This window comes from Lynx rufus, unplaced genomic scaffold, assembly GCF_022079265.1.
Source record: "Lynx rufus isolate CCGP_SWC_20201006 ecotype Redwood Valley unplaced genomic scaffold, mLynRuf1.p SCAF_6, whole genome shotgun sequence".
Taxonomy (NCBI): Eukaryota; Metazoa; Chordata; class Mammalia; order Carnivora; family Felidae; genus Lynx; species Lynx rufus.
In genome coordinates, this window is record NW_025814878.1 from 92,488,142 (window position 1) to 92,510,807 (window position 22,666).

General features: G+C 40.1%; 1 protein-coding gene across 5 annotated transcripts in view; it reads left to right on the plus strand.

Annotated features, from left to right (window-relative positions):
• DST (dystonin) overlaps positions 1 to 4,800 on the plus strand; it is a 496,498-nt gene extending 491,698 nt beyond the window's left edge. For all 5 annotated transcript variants that reach the window (XM_047102585.1, XM_047102584.1, XM_047102586.1 and 2 more), the window contains 2 exons: positions 2,638 to 2,761; positions 3,582 to 4,800. In XM_047102585.1, the coding sequence (XP_046958541.1) occupies positions 2,638 to 2,761; positions 3,582 to 3,844 (387 nt within the window). In that variant the 3' untranslated portion in view covers positions 3,845 to 4,800. The remainder of the gene's footprint in view (positions 1 to 2,637; positions 2,762 to 3,581) is intronic.
• The last annotated feature ends 17,866 nt before the right edge of the window (positions 4,801 to 22,666 follow it).

A 22,666-nucleotide genomic window follows, 5' to 3' on the forward strand; every position in this document is an offset into this window, starting at 1 on the left:
TATCTGGCATTTTCAATAGGTATGTGTCTTTATTAGACTTTAAGGATTATTATTTAAGTGTGCTTCAGCTTTTTATATGGCAGGATTTATGGAGATAAGACATTTAGGTCATGTAAAATGTGCCCAATTAGCTCATATATCAGACCATTTCATTCAAGTGAAAATCAACCAAATATATTTGAAAGAAAGTTCTCTGTAAAATGACACACACATAGGTATCAAATGATCACATACTTGATTAGAGGTACAATAATTGGGGTGATGTCCCTAAATAACTTTGCTTGAAATGAAGTCCAGGACCCTTTTATGAAAGTGTTATATAGTACCTGTAAAAAGCCCTGTATGCTTTTCAAAACACTTTCTAATCTACTATTTAATCCTCACATCAGTAGTAAGAGGTAAGCAGAGAAAATTTCATTACACTCATGATTCAAAATGTCATTACTGGTAATGGTAGAATTGAGGCAGAAACAACCCATTCTTCAATTCTTCCTCATTCCCTGACCCTTCATTTCCACCCTGTCACTTATGGTGAATCTAGTGTAACAAAAACTGAGAACAGTTCAAGAGGCCTCAAGCAACATGTATGTTTTAAATATTTAGGGCTATGCTGCTATGTTCCAATTTTTTTAAAACTAGAGATTCCCCCAGGTTAGAGTTTAAGTATGTTATTTTAACTACTATAAAACTATGTTTCGTTTCAAATAGCCTCATTAGACAAAACAACCGAAGAGAGAAAACAACTAAGGTATATACCTCTATGGAGGGGTCTGTGAGAATCCTAGGTAGGGTTGGTGACCCTAAAATAAGAGCAGTCAAGGTCTTCCGAGAAGAATGATTTTACATGGCAATGAATTCTGCCACCTTGGGTGATATGTTTCATAATTTGGGGGTCCTCACTCTTTTGTGGGTTGTCAAGATTCTTTTAAACTTAGGAATTTAACTAGATGAAAGTTGTCAGATCTTGGGCAGATCACTGCCCTCCTCAGGCCCTCATTTTTCACATTTGCCAAAAAAGTTGTGATTAGGGGAATGTAAGGATTAATTATCCTTACGTGGATGAAAGTATTTTGAAAAGTTAAGGTTTTTTTTTAATGTTTATTTTGAGAGAGAGCGAGTAGGGGAGGGGCAGATAGAGAATCCCAAGCAGGCTGTGCACTGTCAACATGGAGCCCATCACAGGGCTCAGTTCACAATCTGTGAGATCATGACCTGAGCCAAAATCAGGAGTCTGATGCTCAACCTACTGAGCCACCCAGGCGCCCCGAAGAGTTAAGTAATATACATATACAAATCACATATTAATTCTGTCCTTAAATGTATGTATAGAATACATATGTAAATGAATTTTGAATATTACATTTATATTAAATTGCAACTCTAATATATCAAAATGTCTTACATACACTTCATTACACATTTACAACTAATATAAGAAAAACTAATTAAAAAAAAAATGGACACATGGGGTGCCTGGGTGGCTCAGTTGGTTGAGCGTCCGACTCTTGATTTCAGCTCAGGTCGTGATTCCAGGGTCGTGGGATCAAGCCCCACATTGGACTCTGCACTAAGCATGGAGCCTGCTTAAGATTCTCTCTCCCTTTGCCCCTCCTGCCCACTCATGTTTGCTCACTCTGTTTTTAGAAAAAAAAAATTTTTATTTAAAAAATGCCCATATACACCTGTTGGGATGAGCACTGGGTGTTGTATGGAAACCAATTTGACAATAAATTTCATATTAAATAAACAAATAAAAATAAATAAAAATAAAAAATGCCCACATAATTTGTACAGGTTCATTTCCTCTGAGCAGCTCCCTGTGAGTTCATTGAGGCAAGTGGCATCCCTTATACTTCATGGGAGATTTGCTTATTTTGTTAACTTTGGGGAAATTTTCAGAATGTTGTAGTGGTCTGGAAAAAAATGCAGTGATTTTAGGCTTATAATAAAATCTCATGGTTGTGATTGCTTTAGGCATTCTCTGTGAACTCCTGTAAGAATTTTTAAAGAATTTTCCCTAAGTGTTGCCCACGTGTCTCCTGCGTAAAGACCATAGAAGGAAATGAAAGTAGATGAAGTGATGTGGTACCAAGTTGTAAAATGTCACTGCCTCTTTTTTGCAGTTAAGTTTGTTTAAATGAAGACTGTTGAGGCATCATTTACTTATTGTTCTGTCAGTTTTATTTCTGGCTGGTTCCCTAAAAGCATTGGAGGCACCAGAATATCCAAGCACAGCTTTTTCAGAGTCCCGTTCTCTCTCTGTACCATGTACTCCCAACCTTTCTGGCAAGACTCTTCTAACTCCATAATGTTCACTGACAACCTGAAAGATACTAATATGCTCACGGTTTAATTTGCCTTTTTTTTTCCCTTGCTATCTTGCTATCCTTTGGGGAGCTCTATTTCTGTGTTTTCTCTTCCATATGAATTCCTTTTTAACTCAGGGAGGGAATAAGGAATGAGTGGGAAGAAGCAAGTGGAGAGAACCCCATGCCACGTCTAATCGAAAAGCCTCTCCCACTCCCCCTCCTGAGGAGGCCCAGTGCAGGGGCTTCCACCAATCTGTAACGTGGTGTCAGTGGAATATCGTGGAACAGGAACGATTTCTTGAAATGTCCTTTCACTGATTAAATACAGGGAACACCAATACAAGGAAGCAAGCTTCGACTTCCAGGATATTTATCAGGGAAAGGCTTCCACTCTGGGGACGACAGTGGCTTGATAACCACCGCAGCCGCCAGAGTCCGAACACAGTTTGCTGGTAAGTGTGATGTGGCTCTTTCTGTGATAGCTTTTTGCGGTATGATCTGAAGGTGAAAGTCCCTGTTCTTCTTCATGGCGGATGAAATAACAAATTGACAGTGCTGTATTCTTTCAAAACGACACATAGCCCTGTCCTCCAACAACGGTAGGGGATAAATGACAAGAAAATCTCTTTTGGAAAGTACCAAAGGAAGATGAGCATAAAAAAAACTAGAGCAGTATCCGATCCCTTTACGCTGGAAGCTCTTGGCTCTTCTGTCTGCTTACAAGTTTCCTGGGCTCCATTTTGGGTGGTTGGAAAAACCCAACTGGACTGGGCCTTACACCCGTGCTAGTCCTGCTTCTTCACAGAATAGTGAACCTGGTCCCTGGGGTTGTGGGCTCAGCAAGCATGAAGTTTCTTTAAAATTTCAAGACTTCTCTTTTAAATTCCTCTGTGCTTCAAATTACTTATCCTCGGGTAAAGCGTTTGCCCCATGTCTGCCCTGCACACATCCCTAGGTACACATGTTAAACTTTGGAAAGCATAATGTTAAATTCTAGGTATATTCCTTATATCTGTTTGTAGGAAATGGAATCCTGTCTAAGCCCAAACCTACCTTTTGTCTGTAAGCCTACCTTTTTGTATATTACATCGACTTAGAGTGAGGCCACCGACCCTAGTGGAATGCAGAAAGGCCACGAATCCACAAGTGTCTGCTGAGTGCCTGCTAGGTGACAAGAAAATGTGTTGAGATTAAAGGTGGCATTAGGTTTCAAGAATGTGTTGTCGATGGACCCGGGAATGAGGGTGGTTCAACTCCGTCCTCTCTCCTCAGATCCCAAGAAGACTCCCAGCCGACCAGGAAGCCGAGCCGGAAGCAAAGCTGGCAGCAGGGCCAGCAGCCGCCGAGGCAGTGATGCGTCAGACTTTGACATTTCGGAAATCCAGTCTGTGTGCTCAGACGTGGAGACTGTCCCCCAGACACACAGGCCTACGCCCCGAGCAGGTTCTCGGCCATCCACAGCCAAGCCTTCCAAAATCCCCACGCCCCAGAGGAAATCACCTGCCAGCAAATTGGACAAGTCCTCAAAGAGATAGTGCAATTGGTTCCACCGCAGCCCTTCCTTGAGCGTTTATTATTTAAGTTTGAAAGATGTAAAATATGATGTAGAAATTATTGTGAAATAATTGCAAGGAGTTGAGTTTAAAATTCTGCAGATGGCCTTATTTGTGTATTTGTCTTCTTATTTTATCTGTATAATTTCTTGTCAGATATTCTGGGGATTAAAGTCACATCATATGTGAGGGGGAGGAAAGAGTCTAACATGCACTAACATTTCCGCACTGTAAGGTGTGGAGCACACACTAGAATCGGTGACTGTACCTACAGGTAAGTCCTCATCCTCTCCGACAGCCACAGCACGACAGCCGCAGCTAACGTTAAGGATACCTCATGACATTTTCTTGCTTTTGTAGACACTCTGAGAAGCCAAAAGACACACACCGGGCATACATTTTGAGATCATTAAAATGTAAACTAAAAGGGGGAGGGCAGACAGACAAACACAACCACATATAGTTCTTTAAGCAGTGTCTGACAGAGAACTCACAGGAAGTTACTTTAGGCACTTGCCAGTGCTATGACATTCGAGAACCTTACAGCATTTCTGTGCCATCGCTTCACATGAGGCCAGAGGCGTCCCGGATATTAGACCTATTATACTGTAAGAATATAATTATAAAGTGCATTCATATAAATGTGAGGTTTTCTTTTGCTTGAGTGGACAGTAGCACCTGTATCATTGAACTCATTTTGTATCAAAGCAATTTTGCTTGCAGAAAGCTATGAAATAAAACATGTCCCTTAACTACATTGCTATGGAATTAATTTTTTTCCCCAGGGAAAATCCGTGTATTTTTTTATGAGCAATATCAATTTGGAGTGACCAAAAGATACTTAAAAATGGGTTTATTTTGATTTCTCATCTGAAATAATCATGTTCTGGTATTATATCTATATTTAATAAATATATACATTTTAATTTATTATGTATACTCACATACTATAGAAAGATATTAGTATGCATTTAATAAAACCTATTCACTTGAACATGTGGAATACCTGATTATTTAAAGAACTTTTTCTATCGTTTGTTTGTTTTGAATAAAGGTTGTACGTTTGATGTATTTTTACTAATAGTGTGACAGGGTAAGTTTGGGGGGCATCAAAACACAGGGACACAATAAGGTATGTATTAAGAATGACATTAACATATATTCAGTATTCTACAAATATTTTTAGTACCAACCGTGTGCAAGCTCCTGTGTTCCCCTGAGGCTGTAGGTTCCTTGCTGTCTTCTATTCAAGGGGGAAACAGTTCATCAACAAGCAAATCACTCAAATCACTAAAAAACGTGAATTAAAACCAGCGGATGTGTGACAGGGTGCTGATTTTATTATTAAGGCAATATAGTGATATTTTTCTGGCCTGTGTACATTTAAAAATCGAGTGATCAAATTTTCCTAGATACAAAAAATGGCCATTAGAAGAATGGCCAATCCTGATTAGGGCGTGACAGGTTATGACTCTCCCCAGAACTCCATAAATTTATCTCAGCAAATGTTGTTGAGGCTCAAGGGGATAGTATTGTTTTCCCTGCTTGGCCTTGTTCACAGAGGCCAACAGAGAAGGGCCTGGAGTCTCCACTAACAGAAATTAGGTGCCGCTTTTAAGTGATAGTAGTTCCTTTTCTCTCCAAGCATGGGTCTCAGGTGGGAGTCCATGATAGAAAAGGGTAATCCTAACCTAACATATCACGTGTTGTCATTCATGCATTTATAAACATGTCATCTGAGAAAGCAGTGGGAATTGTCCTTATTCCTTCGGTGATTTGCGTGTGATCACATTTCTACTTCAAAGACAAATTTAAGGGGATGTTTTTTATCTTAGCCTCTTTGAATGCCACCCCTGTTAAAGACCTGGGGATTTTGCTCTCTCTCTCTCTCTCTTTTTTATAAGTTAAATAAGCTTTTGAAGAAAGACAAGTGGTTTAAAATACTTCAGAGAATTCTTACAGAACTGCTCCTAGTTATCAGCAGTTGCCCTCATGGGGAGCTTTTCAAACTTTGATGCCTGATCTTTGTTTCCTCTTGAACTAACCCTTTACCCACAGGTTGACTTCTGAGGAGTCCTCCCATAAATTTCAGGGAATGTAGCAGACACACCTCTTTCCCTACACACACACCTTCTTCCTTTTCCTTGTCTCTTCTTCCATTTTTCTCTCTTTTTTAAAAAAAAAACATGACATTGAGGGGCACCTGGGTGGCTCAGTCGGTTAAGTGTCTGACTTCGGCTCAGGTCACGATCTCGTGGTCTGTGAGTTCGAGCCCCGCGTCAGGCTCTGAGCTGACAGCTCAGAGCCTAGAGCCTGCTTCGGATTCTGTGTCTCTCTCTCTCTCTCTGCCCCTCCCCCGTTCATGCTCTGTCTCTCTCTCTGTCTCAAAAATAAATAAACTTTAAAAAAAAAAAAACCATGACATTGAAATGAATCTCAACTCTAAAAATCTTTTTTTTTAATATTTATTTTTGAGAGAGCGCAAGTGAGGGAGGGGTAGAGAGAGAGGGAGACAATCTGAAGCAGGCTCCAGGCTCTGACCTGTCAGCACAGAGTCTTTGTGGGGCTTGAACTCCTGAACCACGAGATCATGACCTGAGCCGAAGTCGGACACTTAATGGACTGAGCCACCCAGGTGCCCCATCAACTCTAAAAATCTTAAAAGTTTGGTTCTGTTAAAAGATAAATGAATTTTTAAAAAATATTTATGTATTTTGAGAGAGAGCATGAGTGAGAGAGGGGCACAGAGAGAGAAAGAATCCCCAATAGGTTCCCAGCTGTCAGTGCAGAGCCCGACGTAAGGCTCGATTTCAGGAGCCATGAGATCCTGACCTGAGCTGAAACAAAGAGCAGACGCTTAGCTAACTGAGCCACTCAGGTGCCACAAACTGAGGAATTTTTATAAAACTTTTAGGAGTTTTATAAAACCTTTAGGAGTTTTGTGGTGCCTGGGTGGCTTAATTGGTTAAGTGTCTGGCTCTTGATTTCTGCTCAGGTTACTATCTCACGGTCTGTGAGTTCAAGCCCTGTGTCGGCCTCTGAGTTGACAGTGTGGAGCCTGCTTGGGATTCTCTCTCTCCCTCTCTCTCTCTGCTCCCCCACTTGGGCACTCTCACTCTCAGAAATAAACTTTTTAAAAACAATGTAGGGGTTTATTTGAGCAAAAATCTATTGGAATCAGCACCAAACTGGAAGTGGTTGGGAGTGCTCCACTGACAGGAGCTCGGGAGAGATAGAGAGTAGACAAAAGCGAGGAAGGAAGGAAAGTAAGGAAATTATTGATTGACTATAGCTTAAGCCCTAGTTGGCCGTTTGTAATTGGTTGTCCTTGGTATTTTGATTTTTTAAAATTTTTTAATGTTTTATTTATTTTTGAGAGACAGAAACAGCATGAGTGGGGGGAGGGGTAGAGAGAGAGGGAGACACAGAACTCAAAGTGGGGTCTAGGCTCTGAGCTGTCAGCACAGAGCCCAACGTGGGGCCCAAACCCATGAACGGTGAGATCATGACCTGAGCCAAAGCCAGAATTAACTGACTGAGCCACCTGGGTATCCCAAGGTATTTTGATTTTTAACGTTGAGGCATTTACAGGTTTAAACTTTGGTTTGCGAAGTTAGGCCATTAAGACATTACAGCCCCCTTGGCCTAAAGGTCTGCTTGTTTAAATAACAGTTCTTAAGCACTAGGGAACCATGGAGTAGCTTTTTTGTCTTAAAAAATCAAAACTTACTAGTTCTGATGTACTGCTACCTTGTTTTGAAATAATGGAGCATCCTCTTTGATTTCAGTGCAGAACTAGATGGGCCTGGCCAAATATCAGATCTGGTTCCTTTTACGGCACATGCTGGTGGAAGGGCTTGGGAGGTGCCCTGTGACTGTCAGGAATTGACCTGTAAAGCTGAAAAGGAGGAGAGACTAGGAAAGGATGTTGCTCCCCCCCCCCTTTTTTTTATCCATGTAAAACTTGCTTTCAGCATTTACAAGGGAAACTGTAATGTAGTGCAATGATTTACTCCTTTTTTGACAAGATGCTTTGAAATGCATGTGCTTTATTGTCGATTGGGTGAGCAGATAACCACCCAACAGTACAAGTGCCCAAGCTGTTGTGTGTGTATCTGATGACACTGCCACTTGGCCGTGACTTACCTTTGGGGGTCCCACAAAGAAGGCAAGGATGGACACTTTGTCTTTAAGTACTTTAATAAGTTCCCTTCAGTCATGTTAGGGATTGACTTCATGCTTATCAAAATCTACTGGGAAGAGAATAGAGTCATGGGTAACACGTTTGTGCAAGAAATAGTTCATATGACAAAAATCTGACAACCTACCGAATTCTAAAACTTGGGTTGATTTTATGTAATTTCAGAGCCTATGGAAATGTTGGCTATCTAGTTAGGATGAAGGATGACAAAAACGGAATTCTTTCTGCTTCCAACATGCTAAGACTATGTGCAAAGCACAATGTGTTCAAAGGGATTTTGTATTGTTTTACCACACTTCTATTATACTCCATTATTTGAAATTAAAAGACTGCATAGGATATGAGAATAAAATAGAGATTAAGAAGATTTCAAAAGTTATCCTCACCTAAAAACAAACCATTCGTTTAGAATATTACTAACATATAACTACTTTTACCCCAGGGCAAAGACTAGGCTATTTAGTTCCCAGGGCCTTATACTCTAACTTCCATGCCCGTAGTCTCCAGCCCTCTTTGATGGCATATTTCTATCAATAAAAGTTTTTTGAGCAAACCCTTCCAATATATGCATGTTAATTTCTTCCAAGGTATTTTTTGCATGTATTTTATCATTAGCTAATTTTGCAAGACTCAACATAATCTTAGAGTATGATCTATCTTTAACAACATCAATACAGGTATATGTACATATTTGAAATAGACAACGTAAATGTTCGTGAAGGTTAGTTTCCTCCTCTTTCTTTTAAACAAAATGAAATTCGAAATAGATATCTTATTTTCCCACATCCCCTGCGGTCACCTTGTGTACAACCTGCTTTAGAGATCACTGTTCTACACTATTTTCTTCTGCCACTACTCGCCCATTTTTCCACAGGGTAGAAGTATGTTCTACAGTTCCTTTCTCCTCTGCTCCTAGTTAAGCAAAGATACATGCCTTTGCTAGTGGTTATCTGTGGTTGTAGCCCTGCTTAGCTAGTCTCCAAAAATTCAGGGTTGGGGAGGGGGAGGAACACATCAATATTTCCAAAGCCACAGTTTCCTTCTGGCCCTTGTTACCTCTCACCTGTCTTACTACAACCAGTGCCTGTTTATTGCCTTACTTCCCATGTCTTCTCCAGACATCATCATGTTGGAGAAATTGGCCTCATGGGGAAGGACATGCCTTTTTGAGGTGAAGAAAGAGTGATTAAAATGGGATAAGAGAAGTTAAGGGAGTTACCCTGCACTGGCTTATTTCTCTCAGCAAATTAGAAAATACAGTGTCCTGCCTGGGGTTAAGGAAAAGGTTATAGGTTAAGGTTTTGGAGTTGAGCAGAGAAGATTCAAAGTAGCTGAGACCATGGGTTTATAGTTACCCTGATCTACAGGGTGCAACGTAGTATAGGAACAGAGGGGACAGAAGGTTAATCTACAGCTGGGCTCCTTCCAGTCAGGTTCAACAGGAAGAACAAAGGGTTTGAGCAATGGAAGGACACAGAGGGCAGAGGCTGGGTTTTTACCTCAGAATCAGGTTGTAGGATTGCCACAGGAAAGAGTTTGGGAGGAAGGCACACCATGAGTGGAGTTTCGATCAGGGCAGTAGGAGGCTAGAGCAGTACGAATGAGCACACAGGAGCACATGTATGACCACGAGTGATTTATATTTGGGGCATTGTCTAAGGGTTACATGAATGTGAATTTTGGTGGCCTCAGTATTTTGTTAAAAATTAGTCTCAGCTCTTCCACATCTTGATTTTTATTGTGCTTATGGCAGAATCTGCATGTAGAACACAATAATAGTCACCTCCTAGATTTGAGGAATGGGTGGAAGATACTGCCTTTCAACTGACTAGGTCGTGCTTCAAAGCCCCAAGTAGGCTGGTGTGTGTTGGTGTGTGTGTGCATAGCTGTGGCTTTTTAAGAAGGCAAAAGTCTCTGGCCTCAGGAGTGTAGTATGTTGATACATACTTGTTAGATCTGGCTGTAGGCAAGAATTAAAAATGAACTGCCATAAAGACTAGGTTTCTGAAAGAAGCAAGATGGCCTTTCAGAAGGAGGACTGACCAGAACATAACATAGTTGTGTTTTTAATTACTAGTGTAGAAAAGTTTGTTTCAAAAATAAGCAGTTGTGGAAATATGATCTGGTCAACAATTTAGTCACAATATGCCTATTTGGGAATTGACCAGTCAATTCAGGGAAATAGAATAGGTTTGAAGCAATGTCTTCAGATATAAACTATATAGTATCCCATCATGGGGGGGCCTGAGTGGCTCAGTCTGTTAAGCGTCCGACTTCGGCTCAGGTCATAATTTCATGGCTCGTGAGTTCGAGCCCCATATTGGGCTCTGTGCTGACAGATCACAGCCTGGACCCTGCTTCACATTCTGTCTCCATCCCTCTCTCTCTCTGCTCTTTCCCTGCTCATTTTCTCTCTCTCTCTCTCTCTCTCTCTCTCTCTCTCTCAAATATAAATAAACATTAAAAAAATTTACAGTATCTCATCAGTGATTGATTTGGAGTTGTTTCTCCTTGGGAAATCTTTTGCTTCTTCAGGTACTTGATTATGCCCATATTGATTCTTTTAGTCTTAACATTTGTATGTCAACTTTGGTCTGTAAAGCTCTTAACATAAATAAATATCTTACTGAGGTTCTCAACCAGTCATTGAAATAGGAGATAAGTATTATTTGCATTTAATGAATAATTTGAATGAAGCTAGAAGGGGGGTTGTTTTTCCAAGCTTACACAGCTAGAACATGAGTAGATAAATATTTTCATACTGAGACCAATAGTCATTCCACTACACGTCACCATTATGTCAGGGCCTACACATTCTTTTCTAAAGATGGCACCTTCATAAAGAAGACACGATCGTGACCTCTCTCAGGAAGCCACACCACATCTGGATTTTCCAGAGCAGCAAACTTCATCTTAAGATAATTGGAGTGTTGGAAATGTCTTGTGTTCCATAACTAGACTAATTTTCCATTGTTTCATGTCTCATCAAATTATCTAGTTCCAAAAAAAGTAGCAACCTTTTAAAATTGGCTTGCTGAGGAAGATGGTCTGTTTTGAGATAGCTAATATTTAACATCCCTTTTCCCTCCAACCACTACAAGATGCGTAAAATGTTTCCCTGTAAAGTTGATTCATCGCTTAGTTACCAGAGCCCTGATTCTTCTTGCTGCCAGATAAGTAATCTAAATGCCTTACCTGAATTAAACTTTTGAATATTCTGCCTTTTGTTTAAGTTCATTGAAAATAGGGGCGCCTGGGTGGCGCAGTCAGTTAAGCGTCCGACTTCAGCCAGGTCACGATCTCGCGGTCCGTGAGTTCGAGCCCCGCGTCAGGCTCTGGGCTGATGGCTCAGAGCCTGGAGCCTGGTTCCGATTCTGTGTCTCCCTCTCTCTCTGCCCCTCCCCCGTTCATGCTCTGTCTCTCTCTGTCCCAAAAATAAATAAACGTTGAAAATATATGTGGATAAATATTGTAACTCTTCATTCACCATGTCATGGTATAGTATTCTCAAGGCAAGTGTTTTTCAAAAATTAACTTCAGGTGTGGAAACATATATAATGTGACCTAAACAAAAAATATCTAATTAAGATATGTAAGGAATGATGTACATTCAGATTTTCCTGCTTCATTTTTTACTTAGTTTGACAATAGGGCTTTACAAGGTGGTCCTAGGCATTTATCCTGGATCTATCACTTAAATATATTTCAGATTATGTTGGTACTTTCACGCATATGTTCTTTTGCTCATCTGGCTCTCACCCTACTCTGAAAATGCATCTTTTAAATGTCAGTTTATATAAAAGTGTCAGAATCCTTTGCTTTTGTCGAACCGTGTATAAAAGGTAGTTAATTCAGTGAATAATTTTGTTTAGTACAATCCTTTGATTTATATTGACTGCATTTTGGAAGTGGGATTCTTACACATTTAGTGATATCTTTCATTATCAACTTCTATTATAAAGCTCTGTTTGTTAACTGTAGAAAGTTTAGTAAATGCACAAAGGTACAAAGAGGAAAATAAAGTTGCTAATCACCCCACTACTCAGAATAAGTTACTGATAAATTTTGTAGGTAGTTGTTATTTTGTTTAAAATTTTTGAAGTCATATTGTACTTTCTGGTTGGTATCCTTAGTTACATACTTAAACTAAAAAAAGTCAAAGACGCTTGAGTTGTTTATCTGTATTTCAGTCTTTAGAAGTAGAAATAGAATGATACCTATATTGCTTTCCTTTTCTGGACAATGATTTCCCTAAAACTGGGTGATTTCAAACAATATATCTCAGAGTTTCTGTAACCAAGAATCTGTATGAGTCTTAACTGGCTCCTCTGCTTTCATGATCTCTTATGAGACTACGGTCAAGGTTCCCACTGGGGCCTCATTCATCAGTGTCACAGTTGATTTGGGACATGATCCACTCTCAAGTTCACTCATTGGTTGGTTAGTTTGTTGTCAAGTTAACTCATAGACTGTTGGACTAAGGGACTCTGTTCCTCGCTAGCTGCCAGGCTAGAGGCCACCCTCAGTTTCTTGCCATGTGTGCCCCTCCAACACAACAGCTTGCTTCATCAAAGTATGCAAGCTAAAAAGGCCAATAAAGTCCAACAAGATGAAGTCACACTCTCCATGACCTAAGCACAGAAATGACATCCTATCTACTTTTGCCATATGTTATTAGAAACAAATCACTAGGTCCAGCCCACACTCAAGAGCATGACTACCAGGAGGCAGGGATCACTGAAGGCCATCTTTGAAGGCTGCCTACCATCATACTAAATCATAAAAGCTGTATTCTAATCTCTTGACCCACTTATGTAATGAAGAAACAGGTTTTAAAATCTCTAAAAAATCTCAAAGTCCTTTTCATCACACGTGAAGAGTATGACATATCAAAATTCAATTGCCGATTCAACATAGTCTAGTTTGGAAGAGGAATGTTTCTCCAAAGCTTCACTTTCTTAAAAAGTGTCATATTGGGAAATAAATAAGACAATCATCCAGGCAAAGATTGTTTATCCCAGGCCACAGGAGTGTTATCTGACATTTTCAACAACAAAAACAGGGTAGAGTACAAATGGACATGAGTGGCTCCCTAATAGGGACAATGGAGAAGGCACTGGGAAATTAATGAACATTCTTCAAATACAATGAGAGGATTGATGGAGTGAAGACTCTAGGCTGGCAACTCACTAGAACCCACCTCACCCCTTGGTTAAATGTTGCCTTGTCTCAATTTCCTTCTTCTTAATTCCCCTTCCTTTGTAACTCTGGAGGCTCTAGGTTGCTGTTCTATGGACACATTAGATTTGCTCTACTGGAGAACACCCAATGTTCATGGCTGGGAATATGTGCTTGTCACTGGCACCTAAATGTTCCTCTGCTGGCCTAGAGCTCCAAGGAATTAACTAGTTGGTCGTAGTTAGTATCTCGTTCAAATTTTTTTCCCAAGGGATCTTACATTTGCAGCATATGCAGTTTAAAAGACACATACTCTTTTGTGAAGCAGGGGAAAGTTTGGCAAAAGATAAAACATGCTCTTATGGGCCCTCCCTCCTTGTATACATGTCTCAGTGTGGTTTGACATTTGCTTGGTGCCAGTAGGATCACTTTCATATTCAGAGGAATGGCTTCATAGCATTGTCTAGAAAACTGAAGTGCACAAAACACCTCAAGAGCAGGCACAGTTTTGTGAACTTCAAACCAATGTTTATCCGAGAAATGTCATGTAGAATGAAGCAACACTAGAGTTTTTCACAGTAGGTATATGCCAGCTTGCCTCTGAGTTATTGTTAACCCAGAGACAATCCAGATAGCACTTTTCATACCAAACACATACATTGGTTTTCAGGGGACAGAGCTATTCTTTAGTTTTTATTACTTCTATTACTTGTTATTACTTCTATTACTTTTTTTTTTCTTTTAGCTCTTTAATTATTACCTTATCATGTCATGCCATTTTAGGCATATCACACAGGTTTTTAATGCAAGCGTAAGAAAATGTTTTGGTTGGGGTCTTTCAATATATCAAGGCATAAGAAATGTCCTTGGACTCTCTGGATCTCTGAAGACATAGCTCATATAGCTAGTGTCTGATGATTAAACGTTTCCTACATGTACATGTTCCAGAACAACTGGATCAATAGATCCAAGCAAGCTCCATCCTCTCCCCTAGCTGCTGTACCAATTCCCCTAGCTGCTGCTTTTCTAGGGAAAAGCTAAAGGAATATTAGAGCCATGTTGGAGTTTGACTCCTCCCACCCTCACAAGGCTGTTGGCAGATAGTAGTGGTATGAAAGGAATGGGGAGTGAGCTGAGGCTCTGAGAATTACATGCTCAAAATCACCTAGTTAATAAGTAGAAGAATCCATGTTTACTAGCCAGTTCTGGTTGAACCCAAAGCCCATCTATTATACCAAGCTACTGTGTGAGTGGTTATTTCTTGGCGTTATTGTTCGTGTCCTGGCCCACATCTTATTAATCAGTTTCTTGCTTTATCTGTTCTTAATTTGAGTACTTTAGGAACTTAAAAAAAAAAAACTAAACTAAAAACATATTATTCCCCATCCTGCTTCTCCTGCCAACAAAAAAGTAAAACATTTTAAAAAACAGAATTCACCTGGTTCATACAAACATTAATTACCTGACAGCTAAATGTGGGGAAAGATTAGAAAGAGAAAGGCAAAAAGAGAGAGAGAAAGGCAGAAAACGACAATTGGGAAGCAGCAAGGAATGTGGTCCTTTTACACTATGATGTATATTCAAAATGCACAATTTGTGCTCAGCTTTGCAAGGAAATCCTTAGCTTTAGAGGATAATATATAAACGTGTTTAGGATTAAGCTGAATTATGGCTCCAACTGGATGGAAGAGTCCATCTTCTGTGCCAAGAATCAGTGATCTTGGCTTATAGTTGCCTCTTCTCTTTGGTATGTCGGGCTTAGGTCTCTTAAGATCAAGGATGGCCTTTGGAGAGAAGTCCCTTTTCTTCCCCACTGCCAGATAGAAAGCTGTTCCAAACCTATATATAGAACTTTAAATGCCAGAACTGAACTATGTGACGTGTATCTACTAACAGATTTGTAGACAAATATTAAGGAAAAATGATCACCTGATTCTAGAACACATGTTTGAAAATGCAAAATAAAGCTGATCTGCTTTTCTACTAAGCTCAGAATATTGCAAAGACCTGTTATCATCTTTATTACCTCCCTTGTATGGCCTCCTGTTAGGTAGATACACTAGAGTGATTAGCCATCTGGTCACGCATGTCTGTTAATTGACCTGAATGTTAGTTACCAAGCAACTGGTGGTAAGAAAAACCCCTTCCCTCTGATATACTGCAACACAGAAGGAATCTCTTTTAGCTTTAAACCTAAAATTCCTCAGTCTTCCTGCCTCAAAGCTTGAGTTTCTAAATCACAAAATATTTTTAAAAACAAATATATAGATTTAAAAAAAGCATGTCGCTTTGTGACCAATGACAACAAAAAAGTAAGTATATGGTAGATAAAGATTTAGAAGAGTACAAAAACAATCTGGATATGCTAGATTTCCACCTACAAATCAAAGCTACAATTTAGCAAGTTTTATGAATTTAGGAACAAAGAAACCAAATGCAAAATATAAGAAATTTATCCATAGCATATAGAAGAACAAAAAGTGGTTGTAACTGAGTAACTGACAGCTCTGTGGAAGTCAGTTGGTGATGTTTCAAATGATCTTGAGCTTTATTACTGGAAATATAAGGCCCAGCACAAGAGAGGAGAAAGTCCTGCTTCACTGTGGCACATCTTAACGTGGGCAGCTTCAGGTAAGGGACTAGGATACAGCATAGAACCCTATTGGAAAAGGCTGTAATAATATGGAAGAATACGAGTTTATATTGTGTGCTTAATATAAATTCCTTCAAGTTAATTATTCCAAAGAAATTTCTTTTTGCAGGAGAATCTGCACAGTTTGTATGCTAATTACTTTGATTATAACAGATCAGTGAAATCATAGTTAATAGGTTACTTAGCACAACTTTGATGAAAAAATTCACTTAAATTATTACATGGACTGACAACAATTGTTTTCCAACAACTAACATTTATTCTCTATGATGAATATAGTCTCTCAAGATCACAGTTATTGTAGTTCAGAAATAACTATTGACACCTGTGAATACTATGTAGCTGCTCTTTGTACTTTTGAGACAACAGACCTAGGAGCCAGTGTCATGATGACTGGATACAGAATATAGAGAGAGTAATCATCAGTTAAGCATCCTCTAACTGTTCTAAACATTCTCCAACTGATATCCCCCTTCATCCTCCAGGACAGGTTAACAGCAATCTTAGTGTTTTACCCTAGTGAAAACAGTCTTCTCTAAATTTCCATTAACATTACTCAGAATTGTGGCTGATTCCAACCATCACTTTGACTAGGCTGAACGACATTATTTGGGGCTTTTAAGAGCTACAATAATAACGGTTTCCCTGTAAGGCAGGTAATATTATCTCATTTTGGAGATGGAAAACACAGAGGTTAAAGAAACTGCCCAAGGTCACAAAGTAACAAAACTCAACCTAAGCTGTCTGACTTTAGTGCTTCCTCAGCTTTCTTTAAATATCTGAAGGACCACCAATGGGTAGAAGACAGATTTTTATTTCATTATGAGAAAGAATTTTTATTCATTTAACTGTTCTAAGGTGGCTGCCTTGGGAGTAGAGTTGTTATATAAGATATAGGACATCAGCTAAATTTGAATTGCCGATAACGATGAAAATTTTTAGTCTGAGTCCCAAACATGGCATAGGATGTTCTTCTTTAAATATTATTAATTGTTTATCTGAAATTCAGAGTTAACTGAGCACCTTCCATTCTTATTTGCTGAATCTGGTTACCCTGCTTGGGAAACATTATGTTTCCAGGTGCTGGTGATTAAAAACATGTATGATCACATGCAGACGTGTTTTTGAGGCTCTGAGGGGCAGAAGAAGCAGAGGTGGGGTGTTTTGGAGAGTGGAATCCAGATTTCATCATCTTCATGGGCTAGGGGTTGGGGAGGAACAGAATGACTTTACAGTTTATGGCTTTGAGGAACAATAGCTTTTTATGGTCTTTCCATTTTCTCTGTTTCCTGTTCCTTTGGCAGGATCATCTCACTGCTGTCCAGCCCCTGGTAGGTACAGGGGACAGTGGAGATATGAAAGAGAACATTTTGCTCTTTATTGATATTTCTTGAACTGATTGGTGGTGGAGATCCTTGGAAATATATTTATATGGAGGGTTGTGTTCCTACCACGAATTCTGGAATTTTCACCACCAAGATGCAGTATCAAGTATGTTTTCTGTTTTAGTCCCTAAGGATAAAACACTGGGAGTATTCCTCTTAGAGGTAGGGATTAGAATAGTTCTGGGAGACTCTCCAAATCACATAAGTAGGTAAGTTATAAGTTGGCCTTACTTTGAAGTTGATGAAACCATTGCTTTGGAAACATTTCTTAATGTTTCTGAATGAAACCCTTTAGGACAATTCTTCCTTAATGGACATCTTCTAGCCCATGGTATTAAAGACTTGTCACATGAAACCTTTAAGTAGCTTCATGCTAATAATTGACAAATAATGGAAGTTCAACTGGGGCCCCTTTCAAATTTGGTTCTCCCACGCAATGTAATCTGTTTACTGGAAACCGTTGTTAAGACTGTAAAAACAATCTCTGTCTGGGTGCCAGAACAGAATGCAGGCTGCCCAAGGCATAAAAACTCAGTTGTGCATATGCGCGGAGGTAGCAGTATTTCTATAGATGTATTTTTAGGTCACAATTATGAGAAATACTTGAAAATTCCCCTAGAGAGGTGAAACCAGAGCCATAACTTCTTGGGGGGAACAGCTATACAAGAAATATGCCCAGTTTTATAAAATGTTCTCATTATTTCAACTGGCGGAAGCCTGCCTTACCTAAAAATAAGATTCTGTTAAGGCACCTTACCAAAAGCAAAACTGAAAAAGCATGACAATCCAAGAGATGAGTTTTTTTTTTTTTCAACGTTTATTTATTTTTTGGGACAGAGAGAGACAGAGCATGAACGGGGGAGGGGCAGAGAGAGAGAGAGACACAGAATCGGAAACAGGCTCCAGGCTCTGAGCCATCAGCCCAGAGCCTGACGCGGGGCTCGAACTCACAGACCGCAAGATCGTGACCTGGCTGAAGTCGGGCGCTTAACCGACTGCGCCACCCAGGCGCCCCAAGAGATGAGTTTTTAAAATATAATTTTAGAGTGGGAAAAGCCTTTCTAAGCAAGATACAAAATATAAGAATCACGAAGGAAAGACAGACAAACACCTGCTCATCGCAAAAACTACCACAGAGTCAAAAGACAAATTGGGGAAAATATTATAATGGCAAAGGCTAAAATGTTCTTAACGGACCAGAAAATACAATTCACATTCGAATATAAATGGCTGGGGCATCTAGGTGGCTCAGTTCATTAAGTGTCCAACTCTTGACTTCGGCTCAGTTCTTCAGGCTCTGCACTGACAGCAGAGAGTCTCCTTGGGATTCTCTCTCCCTCTCTTTCTACCCCGCCCCCGTTAACATGAACACACTCTAAATAAATAAATAGATACATAAATACGAATATAAATGGCTAACTCTACTCAAATATAAGAGTTATGAGATCACATTCTCCCCTAGTAGTTTGGCAAATATAGAAAAGTCTGATTGTATACAGTGCTGGCAAGAACATGATAGAACAGACCCTCAAAATGCACTGTTGCTGAGAGTGAAAATTGAATGGCCTCTTTAGGAGACAATTTGGCAATATCCATCAGAATCTTAAATGCACGTATACTTTGACCTAACAATACTGGTTCTGGAAATGTATCCAACAAGAATGTGTGCTTCACGGGACAGTTTTCCAGGAAAAATAATATTCCCCTAACCAGACCCACTTTGCTTTGCCAACCAAAGACCAAAGGGATGAATTAGCATTGCCTGGGTGTAGAAGGAGAGGGAAATAGAGAAGACATCCGTGGTTTCAAGCCTGCCGGGATGCTGGTCAAGCTGAGCTGGGGTCCAGAGTGAGTGTACAGTTTGTAAACTGAGTCTCCACAGGGAAAGCTGGTGCATCAAGGTGTTAGTTGGGGACACTACATTTCAGTATGGGGAGAGAGGACTCGATGTACATTAACTTCTTTCGCAAAGAGTGGCATTTGAGACACTCCAGGATTCTTCCTCTTTGAATCTAGCTTATTTAGCTTACAGCTTATTTTTTGCTCTTTCCCCTTTGAGTCCTATGTTCTCTGCTCCTCCAGGGTGACATGGCCTTCACTCCCTCCTGGGACTGTGGTTCCCTTCAGATGTAATATGCAGCTCAGTGGGAACATTTCCAGGCCCTAATCCCATGGATTCCTCCATCCTCAGCAAGATGCTGGGCCTCAAGGAACCCCCGGGCAGGCTGGCACTCCCCTGCCTCCAGCTCTGCAATTCTCACGCCTTTGCATGCTGTCTCCTAGGAGAGTTTCCCTTTAATCTCACATTCGTCTCAGCCAAAGACAAATGGGTACCACAGACACTTGGAAGAAAGCCACTGTTGATGTGTCTATTAAATATTAGGCCCCAAGAGGCCCACAGAGGATCAACCCTTGCTCCACTGCCTCTTCTCTGTCTTTGGCTTTGCCCGTCCTTAGATTTATTATTTTAACAATATAATTTTTAATAGGCCATACATTTACTTGACTCAAAAGTCAAAACTATTACAACGGTGTCACAAGAAGTCTCAATCTCTCTTCCCTTCATCCCATTTTATTCATTTTGTTTATTTTCCCACTGGTTCTTGGTATGAATACAAGTACATACACATATACACACGCACACACACATACACACACACACAGAAATATGTATACACACAAATACAGCAAGAAATAAGAGATTATACGAACTTTCATTCCTCTTCCTTGGCCGAAAGTATTTGCATCATAATATAAACAATACTACACCTTGCTTTTTCTAACCTAAAAATATCTGGTTATATATAATTTTTATTTTTCACTGTGGCAAAATACACGTAATCCAAAATTTACCATTTTAACCAGGTAATCATACAAGTTGGTCTTTTTAAGACTAGGTTATTTCACTTAGCATAATGTCCTCAACGTTCATCCATGTTGCAGCGTGTGTCAGAACTTCCTTCGCTTTTTATGGCGGAACAATATTCTACTGTGTGTACAGACCACATTTCGTTTATCCGTTCATCCATCAACGGGCATTTGGATTGTCTCCACCTTTGGGTTATTGTGAATAACGCTGCTATGGATGTACATACATCTCTCCAAAGCCCTGCTTTCAATTTTTATTTTTTGAGTATATCCCCAGAAGTGAAATTGCTGGATCATGCAGTACTAGTTTTAATTTTCTGAGAAACCTCCATACTGTTCTCCCAAGCTGCTGCACCTTTTGCATTCCCTCCTGCAGTGCGCAAGAGTTCCCATTTCTCCACATGCTTGCCAACACTTTTGTTTTGTTTGTTTTTGACAGTAGCCATCGTAATGGGGGCAGGGTGATAGCTCCTTGTAGTTTTGATTTGCACTTCCCCAATGGCTAGTGGTCCCGAGCATCTTTTCATGTGCTTGTTGGCCATTTTGTCTCATCTTTTAACTAGTCTAGACCTTGAGTAACTTACCAGATTTAATAGCAACAGAATCACTGGGCCCCTCTACTAACTACATCTTTCTCTGTAGTAGTGGGATATTCCATAAAGCTTCATTTCCCTACTCCTTTCAGCTGCCTGTGTAAAATCTTCATCTGCTTCTGAGGCTGGTTCTTGCCCGTCTCCACTAGCTGTGATCCAGTCTGACACAGTCCTTGAGATTCTGCAGTAAGCGGGCACCACAGTGAGGAAGAGATGAAGTCAGCCAGTTCTGGGTCCCCTGAGAACCTCCATTGTTTAAACAAACCCCACGGACCTAGATTTTTACTTCTGAGACCTAGATCTCTTGTTATCTGCTGCTTCCCATCTGCCAGGTCTCACTTGTACCTGGTATGTTTCCTTGGAGACATCAATACTTCCACCTTCCCCAACTAATTTTTTTTTTAATGTTTTATTTAATTTTGAGAGAGAGAGAGACAGAGTGTGAGCAGGGGAAGGGTAGAGACAGAGGGAGACACAGAATCCGAAGACACAGGCTCCAGGCTCCGAGCTATCAGCACAGTGCCCAGTGCGGGGCTTCAACTCACCAACTGTGAGATCATGACTTGAGCTGAAGTCAGACGCTTAACTGAAGGAGCCACCCAGGCACCCTATCCCCGCAACTAACTCTTGAATATGAAACTCACCTAAATGCTCCAAATAACATGTGCTGATCTTCTCAAACTTTCTTTCTCAAATCTTGCTCAAATCAATGGTTCTCGGTTTTGGTTGCACATTGGACTCAGCTGGGGAGATTTTTAAACAACTGAGGGCTGGGTTCCACCCCCAGAGGCTTCTACTTAATTGGCTCCATTGCAGCCTGGGCATTGGAATGCTAATGTACAGAGTCAAGGTTGAGAACTACTGACCCAAATTTTACAAAAAAAATTAATTAATCTTATTAATGAATGTTATTAATAAATCTTAATAGTTCTCTGTCTCTTGGTAGTATCCTAGATTGGGCTGTCCCTATGGAAGTTATCATAGTTAGCTCTCTGAGGTTTTATCCTCTTTAATTATTTCTTGCATCCCAGGCTTCTCCTATGATCTAATCACTCAAGGATCTTAATTCCATTTGTGAAAGGAGTATGCCCCTTTCATCTTTTCCTATCTCTCTAGCCTGCCAGTAGAAGAAAATATCTTCTCTACCCCACCCTGGAACCCCTTCTACATGCAGGAAGACACAGTGGCAAATATTAGGTCCAAGACTTGTTAGAAAACCCTTGGGAGTCTGATTTCTATGATTCCAGAATTCTACTAGAAGCCACTTATTTATAGGGCACCTGGTTGGCTCAGCTGGTTAAGTACCCGACTTAGGCTCAGGTCGTGATCTCACAGTTCGTGAGTTTGAGCCCCATGTTGGGCTCTGCTGCTCAGAGACTGGAGCCTGCTTCAGATTCTGTGTGTCCCTCTCTCTCTGCCCATCCCCTGTTCATGCTCTGTCCCTTTCTCTCTCTAAAAAAATAAACATTAAAAAATTTAAAAAGAAGCAAATGCTACTTATTTCTGAATATATTGAGCTGGCATCTGCTGTTAGAGACACATGTGCAGCTGGGAAGGCAAGAAACCTCTGAGTCCAGCAGAAAAATGGTAGAAATAATACAGAAAGAAGATTGGCAATCTGAATGATTTGAAACTAAGTTGACTCATCTCTCTTTGGAAACTTCAGAATTTTTGCTTTTAGATCAATTCATGTGATTCCTCTCAGGTGTACCACCTCTAGAATCTGTGATTCCTGGAACTTTCATTCCTTAAACTCAAGATGTCATCGAGAGTCATCCAATTATTCTATGAAAAGGTAAGCACAGTTCATTTTGACACTATATTAATTAGGGTGTGTGTTGTCTGCTTACTGGTCAGAGCCAGGGAGAAGACCTTTTATTCAAAGCACCTTCTCCTGTTGAGTCATATGAGCTGCTTTGTGGAAGT